The 18,901-nt window shown below is 34.6% G+C and overlaps 1 protein-coding gene across 5 annotated transcripts in view; it reads left to right on the forward strand.

Annotated features, from left to right (window-relative positions):
* LOC123708916 (leucine-rich repeat flightless-interacting protein 2) overlaps nucleotides 1-18,901 on the forward strand; it is a 41,021-nt gene that overhangs the window by 5,742 nt on the left and 16,378 nt on the right. The window contains exon 1 of one of the 5 annotated variants that reach the window (XM_045659926.1): nucleotides 1,541-1,912. The exons of 2 other annotated variants lie outside the window; for them this stretch is intronic. In XM_045659926.1, coding sequence (XP_045515882.1) covers nucleotides 1,685-1,912 — 228 coding nt within the window. In that variant the 5' untranslated portion in view covers nucleotides 1,541-1,684. Of the gene's footprint in view, nucleotides 1-1,540; nucleotides 1,913-9,494; nucleotides 10,248-10,685; nucleotides 10,897-18,901 lie in introns of those variants that run through there. 2 more of the 5 variants (XM_045659925.1, XM_045659930.1) reach the window with 2 other exon arrangements.

Below are 18,901 nucleotides of genomic sequence, written 5' to 3' on the forward strand. Positions count from 1 at the left end.
TGTTTTATCTAACCTAATTTAAAAGTATAGTGTCACTAAATACAATTAAAATAAATAATAGACAATTCAATATACACATGTTAAAACAGAGACCCAGGCACTCTTGTGACGTAAGTACTAGCTCGGCATCGATCCGTCTGCCCCCACTCCTGGACCACCCTGCACTCCCACAGGCTGATGCAACTATACAGATTGATGTGTAATTCTGCATTTTGCTCTTATAACAACCTAAATAGGTTAGGCTGTGAAGTCACTATAGTAGGGTTTTAATCTAGGAAGGGTTATGATTTACCTCTTGAACCCAATGCTGTCGTTTCCTTAAAGAGGTTCCTGGCTGATTGATAATATATTTTTTAATGATAAATCTTTCTAACGGCACACTGATACATTGATATAAGAACAATAAAATACAATGATTAATGTGACAAGCACTTATAGGCCAACATGACATACACGACGAGATAATACAAGTATTAAACAAAACAATTTTTGTTTAGTAAAATAATTAAAATTACAAAAACTAACTACTAAAACATTTGAATTGATAGTTTTTTCAGTAATCCTGAGCAAAATCAACATGTAATGCAATATTTGATTTACTGACAGAAATGTATTATTCATTATACATTTTCTATGTATCTCTACGTCCTTCGATAGCTTTCTAAGCGGAATTTATTACCTAATAGAAAATAACTCAGAAAGTTGTTTAGTATAGTGTAGATATCTCAATTATTTCCTTAATGAATCGCACAAACGTGTCTTATTGGAACCGGACTCTTGCGGCAGTGTTTTCGCAAATGCAAAAGAGAAATCTTCTTAACCGGCTCAGCAAGGTTCATTTATTTTGGTCAACGTACTGAATATGCAATCAGCGATCACCTTATCTTAATTTTAAATAAAGAAAAACATTTGGAAACGGGATTTCAATGATCTAAAAGCGTACACATATTAATTTAAATTAAGTATATAATTACATAGGATGCGGTTGTTTTTATAATTCACTATTATTAATAAAATAAAATAATGAATGCAGAAAAATATGTAATTCTTATTTATTTATTCGCATAGTACGGAGACTAATACGCGACGTTTACATTGTACACACGATGACCTAGATTGCGACATCTCGCATCTAGAGTCAAAAATAATCGCCCAATTACACTTGCATGTGCATTCGGCCAGGTCAGTTAGGGGTGGCCAGGGCGGGCGGCTGGAGGGGCCTCCAGTGTCGGGGGGCAGCGTCAACGACCGCCATTCGCTCGTCTGCAATCGCGAGAGAACGTCCCATACGCTTTCCCTAATAATTGTGTTATTACGCGAGTGAAGTTCCTTACTTGCAATACACCTAGCACAGGAGTGTTTAACGTGAGGAGCATAATTGCCGTTTAATCGGATTACATATGTACTTGACTGGACCTCCCAGTGTGTTCTCTCCGAACTTCTCTGAATTCCTCGCATAATATCGACTCGTAAATCCACTTAAGCACGTGTGTCTGTGTCACGTTAACCCTCAGTGTCGTGACGGTTTAAAATAGTATACATTATATTTATGGACGCGCTTGACGCGTAAAGCAGATTGAAATTAGTTGTGAAAAGTGCTCGTGTGTTTTTTGTGCGTTGGGAAAGACATTGCCGGAATGAAGATTGAAGGGCTGTTCTAAATTATGTGATTAAGCCCTCGGTTATGATGGTTAAGCTGGGTCTGGCGATGGTCGTGGGCGTAGCCCCTGTGCTGGTGTCCTGGTGGAGGGGTCAGGGTCCTTGGTTACAACCACTGTTGACTACATCACCATGTCTAGAGAAGGAACCTAAACCGTGGCCAGCTAGACGGTCCCCGTCTCTGTCCGATTGTCTGGAGAGCAGCGATGAAGATTCCGCTCGGTCTGTGATCTGTCATGTCAGACCTAAATTGGTGAGTTTAAAACGCATTATCTCTAATTGTTGCGTAATTGTTATGGTGTGCGACCATCGTCGATCTTGAGTCATCCAAGCTTTTTTTTAAACTTATATGACTATTGTTTCATCTACGCAAAAAATGTTGAATGTGTTAAATAATTGGTTAGAGATGATTTTAAAGAACTTGAATAAAAATATAGTAAAACGTGGTAACACTGGGAAAGTCGTGAATCATACCAGTCATCATAGATTCAACATCTTTCGACTGCATCATATATTTTGTGTTAGTTTAGAACATTATGTGTATCGCATCAATATTGACGTAATTACCGCGCAATATTTACGTTTTAAAGTGTTAGCCGTTGTGTAATGATACCAAAATTGCATTGAGTTACTACCGCGTGTCCATAATCATCATGACGTCATAGTGAGCGGTAAACGCGGAAGGAAGTCTTGTGTTAGTCACTTTGCAAATAATCTCTTGATTATACGGCTAGGTCCCTCTAGAATTGTGTAGCGCCATCTATCGAACAGCCATTACATTATATTTTATTATGTTATTATTTATTATCATGTTCAAAACTATACATTACCAAAGTTAATGAACTTATACAACTCAAGCCTTCTACATATTTTTATGTAACGGGCAATCGGGCAGGAGGCTCACCTGATGTTAAGTAAGAAATAAGTAACTGCCCGTTTGCCCCGTCATATAAAAAACGATATCGTTGACAAGCGTTGACTGAAGCCAGTGTGAAAATATAAACAATGTCGTGACGTGTAAGTCATGACTTTTACTTAACCTTTTAAGCTGAATGAAGACGATAAGGCTTCAGAAGTCAATACTCATACTTAAAGTAGATATATAACTGACAGGTATTATTACTGGCTTCCATAGCCCGAGTGAATTTTTGGCAATGTTTTTTTGATCCCTAGAATAATAACCGATACATGTAAAAACATAATTAATTATCTAATCATGAATAATTATGAATTTGTCAAAATCGCACAAAAACCTTTCTAGTTTGGAGTTTATTGCGCCAAAGAACTAAATGATGCTGTGATTGAGTTTATAAATTCTATATTAGTACTTTCCCTCCTTCATATTTTGAAAAAAAATATATATATAATACTAGCGGATCCGACAGACGTTGTCCTATACATCTTACATACAAAAAAATATCTAATAATGTAAATCTGTCCAGGTGTTTAGAAGTTTAATTACGACTATATGCACAGAAGATTTATTCATATACCAACTGTTGATTTGCTGTTTAAATAAATAACCTAGGTACCGAATGAAGCCACAACTGTCGGACTGATTTCTGAATCTAAACTATCCGGGGCATACAAAAAAAATCATTCATATCGGTACAGCCATTTAAATAGAGTTCAGTGACATACACACGTATAGTGGAATTTTATATATAAAAAGGTAATCATTAATAGCGTAATGGACACTTAAACTAGATGGCGTTGTAAAGCAAGAAAGTATAGTTTCGAAACAGCTAGTAACGAAATGTATACAATGGTTTTAAAAAAAATGTCAATTTTTATCACATTATTTTAACAGTTTGTTAAATTGTTTCTGTGTATATTTTTCTCTATGTAGCAGGTTAATAATTTAACCTATTAAACACGTTACTCAAATAAAGGATTTGGTAAATTTGTCGAATCACGGCTTTACCAAACATCTCCAATTTGTTTTCTTCATGGTTTCATCATTCCGCAATGGTATGGCGCATGCTCTGTAACACAGTAGAAATTTATTAAAACATCATGATTTGTGAAATTAATGTCTCTTACATTACAGTACAAATTTTGTCTTTAATCTGACCCAACCTAATGTAATTCACTGGGAACTTAGACAATGTAATTTACATCATGTATCAATTTTTTTATTTTTATTTTTAAGGGGTCCAAAGCTATGCGCCTCCGTAATATTATTTACTACATACAAGTTAAAATGATATCGTGTCCAAATGTATTCAGTCAAAGATTAATCATGTAATTCATTGCTTACGTAAAGAAGAAAAGTAAAGTTATAAATGTTAGTTACGAATAGTGAAAAAATATATTCATTGCGTGAAACATTATAATTAATACTAATTTGATAACGTAATAATGTACGGATATATTGACAAAATAATATAAGAATTGACAGTAATGATTGAATTTGCACGCCATTTTGTATGGCAAAATATGCAAAATTTAAACATTTTTGTACCATGTTCTTGCAAATAAATTATTATTATTAGGCTTCTTTCATCCTTCTATCGATTTCCTACAGAAAAAACCAATAACATTCTTAATTACATATTACATTAACTTTGTATAACCCTATAAATGCACTACGTGAAACAATTTTTTTATTCAATTCGAGTACGTTAGTCGTAGTAGTAGTTAGTCGGTTGATAGCACTTTTGACATATATAGTCCTATCAATGCTGAAATTCACCCATATCCATTACAATCAAATCTTTCCACCCAATATTAGTGTTAACTATACCCACAAAACGTAACTTAATTTATATGCACTTATAAATTATTTCGTTATATGCATGGCGGATTTCCTACTCAGAGCTCCTGCCTAGGGCGGCAAATTTGGAAACCGATATTTTTTGCTACCTCATAGAAATCATAAAGATTTCTGCATGACGGTTTTTTGATGTTTTACAGATAGATGTCTGCAACAAATTTGCCGATGACATTCCCCTCTTACTTGTCATTGTACATTCGGTGTAGCAAACTTCAATATTCTAGAGTAAAACATCTAGTTTGCCGCCCCTCCAGTACCAGTAATCGAACTCTGCGCCTTCAGCTTACACTTTGTAGTAGTGATAAGAGAAAAATTGCAGAAAATGTAGTTCCCTCTTGCCACTATCAACCCATTCATATTATTGCTTACTACTGGTTGGTTGGGGGCTGCGAACTGGATGGTTTGTGTATAATTTTAAGCTTAAAAGTCATAGGAAAATCTAGGCGGCGAAAATTCCACAGTCTATACCTTGAATATATGAAAGTGCGCCACTGGCTGTATGACCAATTATTTGAAGTGTGTTTATGGGATTTTTTCATTAGGATAACTATATATTTTTAAGAAATTAAACATGTATTAAGGGGTTAATAAATACGTTATGACTTTGTTCATTATTTATTAAATTATACTTAATGTAACATCCGGCTGCGTTTCACCATTACGTACAATAAAATAATGGATGGAATTACGCCCACGCGTCGTAGCTAAGAAAGCGTATCCCACGTGCGCATTGCGTTGCGCGCACGCACATAATGTCACGGTATTTACGTACGCGTGCTCGATCCCGTTGGCTGTACCCGGACAGTTAATCGGCCGATTTAGCCTTTTTGTTCGCTTGTTATCTCGTTTCTTTTGTCCACTACTGATTAGTGATTTTGTTCGGTTCCTCGACAGTTGCGCTTTGTGTGTACAAGTTGTTAGCTGGACTACCGTTTGTAAAAGGTAATGTATAAATTATTAAAGCCTTACTATATTTCACCAGTGTTGGCCTAGTGGTTTAAGGGTGCTCCTCTCGACGATAAGGTCGTGCGTTCGAATCACGGTTGGAATTTTCTTTCGGTATTAGATTTAACAATCACTCGTACGAACATTTGAGGCAATCGGCACGCAGGTTATAAAAACGTTAACGAAACAGATAGCCAACTTTGAGCCCCAGACCTAAAAGGTATGTAGCGCTGTCGACTGAGCGATTAAAATAAGATAAACAAAATCTGTGTTTTTCTATCATAAGTTTGAAAATAGGGTTAATACAATTTCTTCTTTCTTCTTCTTCGCGCTATAAAAACCTTTTAGACAAAAAAATGATTTTGAAAATAATATGTAAATTTTAAAAATGGATCCTCTGAATAATTCTCATTCTTGTCCAGAAAAATATAAATTTTAATATGTAGTGTTTATTGAATATATGGATGTACATTTTGCAACTGGAATGTGGTTTGAAACATTTTAATTTTGACCTTGAACTTAGCGTGAACGACTGTAATCGATACAATTTACTCCACTATTGCCTAACTGTTTCTAATAGTCTATTGTAAATTTACTTCAAAAAACTTGAAGGTCGACTAGCTTTTAAAGCCTCATTCTAATACCGTCTGTCTGAGCTATATCAGAGCGCGTAGAATGACTCCCGCTTGTTGAAATCAGATACATTTTTCACGTACGAACTTTTTTTTAAGCTAAGATTTACTTTTTATTTTCTTAACCATGTCAGACGTACAGATGTGGGGTGATTCTGCATCTTTACCGCATTTCAGCAACATTTCGCGAGAGTGTTCAGAGGGTTGGTTCGGATTTCATCTTTCATTGCAGCTGGGTTTCATCACCGGACGTCGAGGCAGAATACAAAGTACTCTCCGTATCACCTAGCTTTTAAGGCAGCTGCCCACTGAAGTATTTCCGTCGCATTAGAAATTCAAGAAAAGAGCGTACCAATTCTTGAAAGGCTGGCAACACTGGCATTCAGAGTGTCTATGTATCACTTAACATCAGGAGCCTCTTGCTCGTTTGCAGTTTATTTTGATTATTTATATCGACTATCTTTTGTTATATAAAAAGGATTTTTAATTTAATATATTGCTAACTCGGATTAGTTATCTTAAATAATGTTGAATAAAACTTTCAGTATTTAACTGGTACCAAATTATTATCAATAACGTAACCTTGATGTCCTTGTTTGCGGACAACGTGATAGAGGGAGCCTTGGCTTGTTATTTCCTCTAAAATTAATAATATAATCTTGTTTGTATAGTTTCTGTTTACAGACATAATTTTGTCTATACATGGTGACTATAATTCCTTAAAGTATTATCCATTTTATTCATGATACACTCTAAACTACGCTGTTTATTGATTGAAAAATTCAGTGGCGCGCTTGGTGTACATAGTCACTCACACCGCTGACTCTGTGACCCAAAAGTGCCTCCGTAATAAGAGCGTTCAGGCGGTCCCTGTCCTGGCCTGCCCAGGTCACCTTCCGCCAAATGCGGTCACCTGAGCCATCCTAGTAGTCGGAGTCCAGTAGTTCGGCGTAAGTACCGCTGGATTGACAGAGTGGAGGGGGACCTGCAGCTGAAAGCCCTTGGCTTCAGATTTTTATATAGGTTTCGTGATCTAATAGGCATAGTGATCAGCCTTCTGTGCCTGATACTCTGAATTTTTGACTAAGGCATGCCGGTTTTCTGCACGACGTTTCCTTCACCGTACGTTGGACAAAAAAATAGAAAATACAATCACGCATGCAGCTAGGCAAAGACTAACAGTTGTATGATTAAGAGTTTATTATATTAATTACATAATTTTATGTATAAACTTAAATAATCATATAGTGTAGCATATAATGTGTTGTGATAATAAACGAACAAAATTTTAAAGTTATTTAAGTAACTGTTTTCTTAATTCGGAAGATTTTTTATATATAGAAAATAGTCGCCGCAAATATTGAACATACAGAATCATGACATAGTTTTATACTGTACAAGCAATAACTGTCCATTTGTCCTATCTTGTTTTCGTAGTTGCGTTCATCGTAACTTTTGTACTAACTCATCTAACTGAAATTGTCGTGGTTTATGTGTCCTTTTTTATTGTGCACATATGTTTTAATTGCTTTGTTATGTTCCATTACTTATGTATAATTGTGTCTTATGTAGTTTTGCACTTATTTAATATAATTTTTCCACACAGTGGTTGTCTGGACAAAATCGCTCGAAAACGAGAAGGATGCCAATTGCTCTCATTTTTTATTTTAATATTTTCATACTGTACTAGCAACGAAACTTAATAAATCATATTATGAAAAGGTTACTGTAAATTGTCACTAGGTCATACAACACATACACACAACCGATTTTGAACAGTGAAAGTGGCATATTTGTTTGTGGTGTCCCTATCTTCATGAATGACATATATACTCAGTTTTCTGCACATTTATTCGCTCATTAGGTACGTTGTCGTAAGGTCCAGGCTGGCTTAGTTAGCCTCCTTACAGAAACACAGAAGCCCTCTGGGCACTTAGCAGGCACCACGGAGTGACCTCACTGCTTCTCTGGGGGATTTCTGTTCGTTGTGAAGCCACAGCCACGCATTCCAGGATGAATTAATTCTTCTGCGCTGAAATAGATAACGGACTGTATGTCGCGCGCAACTGTGTTAAGGAGACAACGGCCCGTAATTGTCCCTACCATTGTTTTGAGATTAGTTATGTTAAGATGACGTATGCAACATAGATAAGTGATTACAATTGCATTAACCTGATTTTTGTTAGTCAATTTCTCTCTCAAGGGAGTGTTACGAAGCTATCTTCATATTAAACCGCGTTATTTTGCAATTCCGGAATTGTGGCCACACTCATGGCGCGTAACAATAGGCTATTAACTGCATAACTTATTAGGTGGGCTTAAAAGTTAGTAGGCTGACAGAGATTTTTTTTTTTGATAGAATGTTAATTTTTTATAGTTGCCTTCGAGAGTAATACAACGATTATAGCGGTCATACATACCATTTGACTTTTGCCTCAAAATAGGCTTCTCGAAATATGTACTATAATCTCACAAATGGTAGGAGAGTTATCAAATTTATGAAGGTTAGGGCTGACTTAAAGTAATATTAATTTTATACTAGTAGCGCTATCTATGCGTTAACCGAAGTAACGTAAAGCACTCTTTAGGGAGAGAACATTCCATGTTGTACACTAGGTTCGAGAGGAACTTTCAAAATCAAAAATTCGTTACAGTATATAGCAGTTATTTTGATTATGGCGTATGCGTTTTTTAAGAAAGAAAAAATCTTATAGAAAACTCCCAAGTTGGTAGTATTGCACGTAACCTCCGTCCCTGGGGTGTAAATGAATCACCTATGTGGCAAATGGACGTCTGTGTTGTGCGTAGACTGTGAAAAACCTTGTCTGTATGACGTCATGTCAAATGAAATCCTGTTTCATTCCACGGCATGATTGAGTTACTAATGTTTATTTATTCGGTATTTAAATTAATGATAATGTACAGTTTTAGACGTGATCTACTTGGTTTAGTTTATTTGATTATTTTATTTTTAGTTAAATATTTGAATTTAGAAATATGTCAAGTTAAGGTTTGTAAAATTTATAAAAGGGCCCTACTATTTTGTACACTTAAAATTCAATTCTGACATCCTATTAACCTGTTATATTTGGAAATAAAATTTTCAATTAATGATTTACTTTATAAAAATAATATAGGGGAAATCCTGGTTATCTGTAACAGTGACGTCATAACGCGATAAATTATATTTAAATATGTAACTTAAAAACGAGTTATATTTTTATGTCTTAAGTGTTGAAGCCCGGTTTCTATATTATTGTTTTAGTAGGCGGTTGGAAAGTTCAATATATTTTTCTATACTAGAGCAGATTTTTTCACATTAGTAGGATCGCTTGAGAGCTCCCTGTGGAAAAATCACCGATTGGTAGGATAAACGAATGGTAATTTTTATTATGGACCGAGCCTTAATCTACAGTAAATAATTGTAACGGTGTGATTACGAAAGTGATAGTCGCGGTTTAACGACATGACGCGTATTCAGACAGTTGACGAACGACTCCGTAGACGCTACACGTGTGAGGAGACCTTTAAAATAAAAATATTTTTTACGTCCTTCAAGTGGATGTTTTTATTGTGAGAAAATCCAGTAATAGGACTGCGTTTCAAACCCTCGTTTTATTAATGGACACAATAACATACACGGTTTTCGTGTCGGGTTTATCGCTGAAAACCGCAAACAATGGCTATATCGAGAATTGATATAGTAATAAAAGTGGAATGTTGATTAGATAACAAATAAATTTATGTTTTATCGTGTCCTCGGTGCAGCGCAAAAGAAAATCGTCTGCAAATTACGCCCATCCTTTCCAAGTGGCATGCGGGATTGCAGCGTGATTGTTTGTACGGGGGGAATGTGAAAACAAAGTGTAAATATTGCCTTAACGGAATGTGTGACAGTGTCAGCTCTTATCATGGGTAACAGAACAGAGATGGCTACACCTGAAAATACTGATGACGAAAGCGGCGAAGCCTTCACTGACGGTGACTTTGAGGACTCCGAAGATGAACCAGTTGAACGTGAAGTTGATGCTATAATTGCATCAATTCCTGTTAATGACGCTATTAATACAGCCATAAACAACGATGCGAATGAACTCGACGGTGATATTAAAAGTGTGGAGAATGGTACTGATTGCGCTGTGCAAAGTGACGAAATAGTGGATGCGCGGGATTCTGATGAAGAAAATAATAATAGTCCATCTTTAATTGGCATTCTCGGAGATCAGCAAACTCATGTACGTACACTTTTTATTTTCAACCTTCAAAGTTTCTATTGCAACAATCGTTAACTCGTGCAGTTCACATTGGATCGCCATATTCGTCGCAATTTTTGAAATCATGGCTTAGTCATCTTAAATTTGGAAATTAACTTTTCTTATCACATAAAGACATTCGAAGGCCAGGTTGTAAATAGTTTCGAATGTTTGCAGTAATCATAAGCCATTTACGTAATAATATTAATAATAAAGCAAAATCTTCTTTAGTTATTCAGGTTAGGCGTATTCGTGTAATTTAAATGTCACAGTGTCAACGCTAAGTTTATACGTAACAAACGCCAGTAGAATGCAGGTGCGAGAAGTTATGGTACCAATTTACTCGGACTGTAATGCGTGAAGTGAATATTTTAATTAAAACCCAATGTGATGAATACGAAATAGGTTCTATATCGTATCCGGCCAGTATTAAAAAAAAGAAAAATGTGTTTTGACATGACCTAAGCGTAGACGAAGTATTTATAAATGCCAAGTTCATAACCAAATGTTCAATGTGCTAGTGTACATGTGTTAAAACATTTGTGTTAATTTATATATGTGACCTTGGTTATTCGATATGTCATCGCCGGAGATAATCATACGAGTTATAGCCAGAGTTATACTATTGTATGTGAGTATTGTTAACTTAACTTATACATACGAAATGGTACATTTACGTCCCTCTTGACCATATTTAACTAAGTAATAATCTTCGAATAGAATTTTTCGATTGTCTATGTATTTTTATCGCATCACACTCGTCAACTGTCGGAAGTGTACTTGAAATGGTTATTGTTTGATTAAATAATGAGTAATTGTTAACTATAACATATTGACGTAACATAGTTAGCTGTATAATCTAGTCGCGAGTCCCTGGTAGTGATGCTCACTTCTCCAGCTTGGAACCCGGCGTCAGAGACTTTTTGACATATGGTTGGTTAATTTTATTTGTCTGTGTCCCCATCAATGTTTTTCCTTTTCCCGAACATTAATAAGGAAGTCCCTTCACATGTAACCGCTGATTTGACCTTAAAATTATGCAGAGCCCCCACCAGAGCCACATATTAGGTTTTCAAGTGCTTGCTTAAGACTTTACAGATACATGGACAATAATAAAATACACACCAGTATCAGCAGTCTATATGAGCAAAGGTATTGAGAATAATTGCTAAGTGCAGTGATGGTCTGATCTCTGACTTCGTAGGTTCTATCATCGCACCAATGTACTGTCTATGTGCACATTTAACATTCGCTTGAACAGTGAAGGAAAACATCGTGAGGAAACCGGCTTGCCTTAGAACCAAATAGTCGCTGATCACCTACTTGCCTATTAGATTGTCAAATAATCATGATAAAGATATCTAAGGCCCAGACCTAAAACAGTTGTAGTGCCATTGATTTATTTTAATTTTATTGAGAATATTTTATACATTTGATTCACGAGACATAGGTATTATCAATAAATAAAGTCTTGCTTGTCATAGTCATAGGTGCGATATTTTATGTGCCCTACATACTACATGAAAACGGAATAACATAATAATTCATTATAAGATTAAAATGTATTAACACATTTACGAGTACTATTGAAATAACAAGTTTCTTAAAAGGCGCTTATTTCTGCAATTTTTAGTTTTTAAGAGTTCAATTAATGGTGATAAGGCTTTTAAAAGTATTAAGTTCTTTGTTCATCAAGTATAATGTAAGTAAATGGTAACGAAAGATTAGACAATAGAGTTGGAAATGGCGTAATGTAGGGAATATTTTCAACAAAATTTTCATAGATAATTAAACATATAATACGGCACAGCGTAGAGCAATGAAATGTTTTCTTATTTAAAATGTTATTGAATTCTTTCAGATATTGCTTTCACGCAATATTCGCGTATATTACTATTATAATCTCGCTCAGTCAGTCTGTCTCTGTCTTTAGGTTTAGATCCTCTTGATCTAACATTAAAAAAATTTTTGGTATTACAAAGGTAGGTTGTTCTAAAGATACTTTATTTTATCCAATTGACAAGAGACGTTGGGAATCCCCTGTATCCTTATCAACTATAACTGTATATCCTCGTAATTGTGACGATATATTTTATATAAAACTAGGCAGGGCTTCGTGAGCGAATTTAGAACTCAGCGGAAGCACGACCTTTCATCGTTCGAAGAGGATTAGTTCTATACAAAATGTATGAAAAATTTGAGCTGTCAAAAATGAGTAGACCGTTTACTAGATGTTACTAGAGTTGGCTATGACTGCCATATGTCAGAATCCAATACATTTTTGACGTAAATCTTACCCTTAGAGTACTGTTACATATAATTTTTCTTGAGTGTAATAGCCGGAAACTTGGCTATCATTAAACGTGTCATGTACGGCGCTGACCACTTAAGGATCTGAATGGTGACTTATTAATCTAAAAAGTAACGGTGCGTTACGATATCAATGTATAATATAAGTAATATATGTCAAAGTAATTGGCTCTGCCAACAATTAATTTGGCATTGTATAGGAAAAACACCTTTTCTATGGCAATCCAGGTTGATAATAATTAACCAATAACATACTAGAGTTAATGTACTATTTTGAAATTAAATATTATAAAGATAACATAATAATATGACTTATAATGTAATTTATTTTAAGACAAATTTGCACGCCATTGTGTGGTAGAATTCCGAACTTCAGATTGTACCACCATAACAGTTTTATACCATATTCTTGCAAATAAATTATTATTATTTTAGTTGAGAGCAGTGTTAGCCTCGTTCTAGTTTTTTTTATTATTTACCCTAAAGTGCATAATATGCTTTTAAATAGCCACAATTGTCATAATATGTTTCTTATTTGTAGCTGACGAACATCATACCGCCTAACAGTCAATGAACCATATTAGGTGAAGTGAAATGAATTAATCATGATTTTATGAAATTAATAGACTGAATACAAAATAAGTACAGTCAATATCTGTTATAACGACATCGAAGGGACTACTCAGATTTGGTCGTAACAACAAATGACGTTGTTATTAAGTTCCTAATACAATAGTATTCAGAACCTTTGATTTTGGGAAATATAACCGGTATGTTGTTCTAAACGATGTCGTATACGGTTTTGACTGTATTAGTTCGAGTTGCAATACTCAACACTCATTTGTATATGAAGCTCGGTAAAATGTTCCTTTATTTTTCACAAAATAGATTTCTGAACGCACGCATAAAAATTTGACAACCAATATATATCGGCCAAAACTAATATTCAATCTCAATCCAATCCAAATAGCCTACTTAGATCGAAAATTCAATCTATTTCTACAGAAAAGCATGCCAATATTCATATCATAGATTGAGTTACCAATCTATTTTTTCAACCAATCCTTCAAAGGACCGATCAGAGATTGAAGATTGCCCTCTGTATATGTGTTTTTACACAATTAGTCTTTACACATGCCAATAACCTATATGTCCATTTTGACAGTTGCTTTGATTGGCCAAATCAATCCCGGATAGATATCGGTGAAATCGGTCGGTTACTGCTTATGGATCGGGATTACGATCATCTCACTTTATATTCATCAGTAAAATGTGTTCATTTTCGTCGTCCTCCAGTTCTAGTGACAGTGATTTGGAAGTTTTAATGCAATTATCCGATTGGGATAGGGATTGGGTGATATATCATCTGCAATTGATAAGCTAGCTGACGAGTATGTTTTTATACACCAACAGAGTACAGAAAAATTACATGAAATTGCTGGATTTCCTAGAATTGTTGCCATTGATTGCACTCATTTACGAATTCAATCATCATGTAAGTAATTTACATATTTCTTTTAACCTTGTACATTATACTATGAAGTTGTAATAATAATAACCAGCATTATTTTCTTTAGGTGAAATAATTGGTGTATAATATGGTAATTGAAAAGGATATATCTCTTTAAATGTACAGGCTGTGTGTGATGCAGAAATAAATTTTATTAATGTTGTGCCCTATGGCCTGGTGCTGCTCATGATGTAACAATTTTTGAAAACTCAGTTCTACAAGTTAATTCAAATTGATTGATAAGAAGGTAGAACTTGATAAATGTGCCAACTAAATTAACAGGTATATTTGTTTATAGCTTAATATCATACAGGTCTACTGAGAAATCACTGGATGGTTGGTAATAGTGCTTACTCAAATATACCATATTTATTAACACCATTTCTCTGGCTGACCAGAGATATGATGAATACTATAGAGAGGTAAATATATAATGTAATTTAGAGTATTAATAACTATACTATGTTAAAAAGTTGCAAGATATGTGACCCAAATGAAACATGATGTAAGGTTAAAATTTGTCTTTTTCAGAACATTTGTAGTATGGAAATGTCGCTTTAACATTGCATTTGTCACTAGCTAAAGTTCATGATATTATTATTGCCACAGCTGTTATGCAAAACTCAGTTAAAATTTTAATAAGTTGTGTAGATAAGTTAATCTACCTATAAAATTAAATTATTATTTATTATAACCATGTAATGTAATGAAATATTAGGAAAAAGAAATAAAAACATAACATAATATAAAATTTATTTCATTATATATTACTAATATGTAAACCAAAACCTATAAAATAGTAAACAATACTATGCTAATTAATAATATTCTCTACAACCAATTACTTCCTTAACTTTTCTTTTTTTTAATTAAAACATTTCTAACTAAGACTAGTTTTTCATTAGTTCTAAGTTCTTTATTTCTTAATATTAACTGTTTGGTTTTAAAATTTACATTTATTAAATTAGTCTATTAATTTTTGTTTAGGCATATAATATTCTGCTATTGCTATATTTCATTCTTTTTTCCTTTGCTACTTCTCTTACGAGCATTCTTCTTTAAATTCTTTCGTTTTAGACGAAGTTGCTGCGGCAATATCCTGGGACAAGTGGTAGCGGTGGCGTTTAGTCGCTGCGCTAAGCGAATCCACCCATCGTTTTTTCATTTATAGCTAGTGGCGTTGGTGGCTTTCTTATTAATTGTTTTACTTTCTTGTATTAGGTTAAGTTAAGACCTCTGTCTAAGGAGCAATGCACGTTGCTCCTTAGACAGAGGTCGACCTTTTACCTAATAAAACACATTTATATAACATTAATATGACAAAACACTCAAAGGCGGGAAATCAGCGTCATGCTAATAAAATAAACCAAATACTTACGATTTCAACATCCATTACGACAGAGATTATAGTTGTATAATTTATAATATTATGTTAATTTGTACTTAAGCAAACCGCACTTATATTTAGATTTTATAAAATAGCGGGCACAAAGATTCATGAAGCCATGGGTTGACATTTGTCAGTTGTCACAAAAATGAAACGTTCCGTTCCTTACTAAAATCATATTACCACAAAAAACATAAATTATCATATTTAATAATATAAATAGAGACCTTAAACGTTTATATCAGTAGCTATAACCAAAAATATTGGTTACTATAGATACATAGTCCTACTTATTTTATTTTATTCCAAAAACAGCAACCTTTTAGTATGCTTGAACAAACATATTGCATTTAACGAAACGCGGTCGAGAGGGAAGGATCACGCAAAAGATTACGTGCAATCTATCTTCGAATAAACAATCGGGTAGCAAATGTGTTAAATTGGCATGCAGATTGGAGATCGATCTTTAGATATGAAACAATCCAAGATTAGATTTAGACTTAGATTGAGGATACATTATTAATTTTGGGCGTATGTCAATCCCATTATTCTAAATTTTTACAATCTGAAATACGTTATCAACGAATATTGTGGAAATATTTTATCGATTGGAAATCTTTATTTTAATATATACTTTTAAGGGGAAAGTTTACGATACCCATGAACATTTTGTACTAGATTTTTTGCGTAAATTTTTAGAATAAATTCAAAATCTAAAACCATGAAAATCGGTCCAACCGTTCTCGAGTTGTACGTATTCGTAACAAACCCGACTTTTTTTGTATATTAGGATCGTAAAGTCGACATTGCGACAGGAACAGTAGGAGTACCTTCTAGCTACAAATGATAAATGAAACATAATGACCCCAACAATTTGCCTCAACCTTGCCCATTAGAAGCTTACGGGCCTTTCGTATAATTTTTAACGCTTAGTATCAGTAATACCGGATTACATTGATTTTTATCAAATTCAATTTTATACATAAAACGTTTGTCGTTTAACAGTATATATAAAACTCAAAATAACTTAATAGGTAACCAAATACACTTATGAACGTCAACAGAAAAGATGTTAAATTGATTTGAAATTTACATTTACTACCAGTTCGCAAGTCAAGGGCGTAGAGCTGGCCAGAAGAACTGCTAAGAAACTCTCCGTCACTCTTTTTTTATCGCTAAGTCTTGAGTTATACAAATTGTTTGAACTGGAGCAAATCAATCCCAAGGATTAGGATCATTTAAATATTCGTCAAATTTTTTCAGTGATAATTCTCTAATTTCGCTTGGGAGTTTGTTGTAAAAACGAATACAAATTCCATATAACGAGTGGTTTATCTTCTGGAGCCTGGTTGGTCGTACATTTAGATTAGTTCTGTTTCGAGTATTACAGTGGTGTAAGTCACCATTTGTTTTAAAATCAATTAAAAATATAGTTGTTATGTATATTTTAACGAGTGCCCAAGTTATTATGGATGAAATGTTAAAATGCACTTAACGTCGTTATTACCGCGATATTGTTCCAAAGTTTAGATAACAATGTATACAAAATTGAAGAATACAAAAGTTATTATCCGTATATCGAGTAAACGACAGGTTTTTTTTAAATAAAACAAATTAGCTTTGCTACAAATTTTTGTATGATTATAAAGCCTTTTTAAGGGATAGGCAGAGACCAGGGATTCCACTGAATATGGTCCCGACGAGCCTCTCTTTCTCCATTCCACTTTCATAGGATCTCACCATCCACCGTTGCTTAATATAACCTAAGCATTCCCTGTCCTACCGTCACTACGTCCTCTTTCATAATAATATAAATCAGTGGCGCTACAACCTTTTTAGGACTGGGCCTCAAATTTCTAGGTATCTCTTTCATTATAATTTTTAATCTAATAGGCAATATAATCAGCATCCTGAACCTGTCATACGCCGTTGACTTTTTGGGTCTAAGGCAAGCCGGCTTCCTTATGATGTTTACCTTCACCGTTCGAGCCACAGATGGTGCACAGCCAGGGATCGAAGCTACGATCTCGGATGAGAGTCGCACACTGAAGCCACTAGGCCAACTCTGCTCTCAGCCCTCTTTTATACCACACTTAAATATATGTCCGTTACTTTATAACTCTTACAGGAATTTAGTAGTCCATTCAATCAGGCTAAATATAAAACGGTCTAGACTGGGTGGCTCCCCTAGATTTAATCACAGTGACTCAGAACTTCCCACCTATGTGTGAAACTATGATATGGTATATTTGTGCTATATTTAATATACTATATGTAAGATTAATTTATTCTGAATACACGCCTATTTTATGCGGATTTTTTCTTTGCCTTTTTTTAATTGTTTGTTTGGTATCGGTATCAATAAATCTTAGGGATACACAAGACTTAAACATGACTGCTAAAAGTGCAGAGATGTGACTGTTCTGATTGCACCAAGGCATAAAGGTCCATATGCAGCTGTACTGTGAGGTCGTATGTAAAGTATTTGATATAAAAAAAATAGAATTAGGGAACACAAACAACGCTTTCACTTTTGCCAGAGTAATCAATAATATTAAATCATTTCAACCCAGTACTAGCCCCCAGTAATCCTTCGATTTAATCACATCCAATGGCACGAATCGTCGACAACCCTCCTTGGCTTTGCGTAGAGATGTTGGTTCCCTTAGCATCTTCTACCGAATTTATCTCTGAAGAATTGTAATATCTGCTGGCTGAATTCCATCATCGGCGGTAGAGCAGAGTGAAAAATTCCATCCTTGCCATCTCGACGCCTGGCAAAACACTGCGCTATTTAAGGCAATTTCTGACGCGCGCCATTTCTTTGTGGGACCAGCAAGAAAAGAGCGTACAATGAAAGTACGGCAACACCAGCCAGCCCCCGGCGTTCATCACTTTATTCAGCCTGCTTGTTTGCGTCCTGTCCCATTACAGCGCTGGTCCTCGCTTAATTAGTTAGTAAACACTTTGCTTACGAACAAGCGTGTATGTAAACAAATTGTCATAAGAGAAATCTTCCAGCGCTTTTGATGCAAGTTAGCGTTCATTACTTTTGTATAGCTGGTCGCCTCCTTCCCGATACTACCTTTTAAAGTCCCAACTAGGTCCAAGTTTATATAAACATATTAGGTATTGCTAATGTTTATAAATATCAATATATAAACAGCCCATTGGTGTAGGTCGTTGTTGATTCATCGAAGCATTTGTATGGAAAGCAATAGAGGCTGGTCAGTCAATCAGTTCACTCATACCGTAGAGGATTGGCAAAAGTATGAGTTATGTGGGTACGTTGCATTAATAATTTTATAAAAGCTTTCTTTAGGCTTTCTACTGTAATTTGGTTGACTTCGTAATAGTTATATTAAAATCGTAATTTTTAAATTATTAAATAATTGTTATGTTTCAATCGAAATAACTCTTCTATGTGTT

Source organism: Pieris brassicae, chromosome 4 (genome assembly GCF_905147105.1).
Source record: "Pieris brassicae chromosome 4, ilPieBrab1.1, whole genome shotgun sequence".
NCBI classification, from domain to species: domain Eukaryota; kingdom Metazoa; phylum Arthropoda; class Insecta; order Lepidoptera; family Pieridae; genus Pieris; species Pieris brassicae.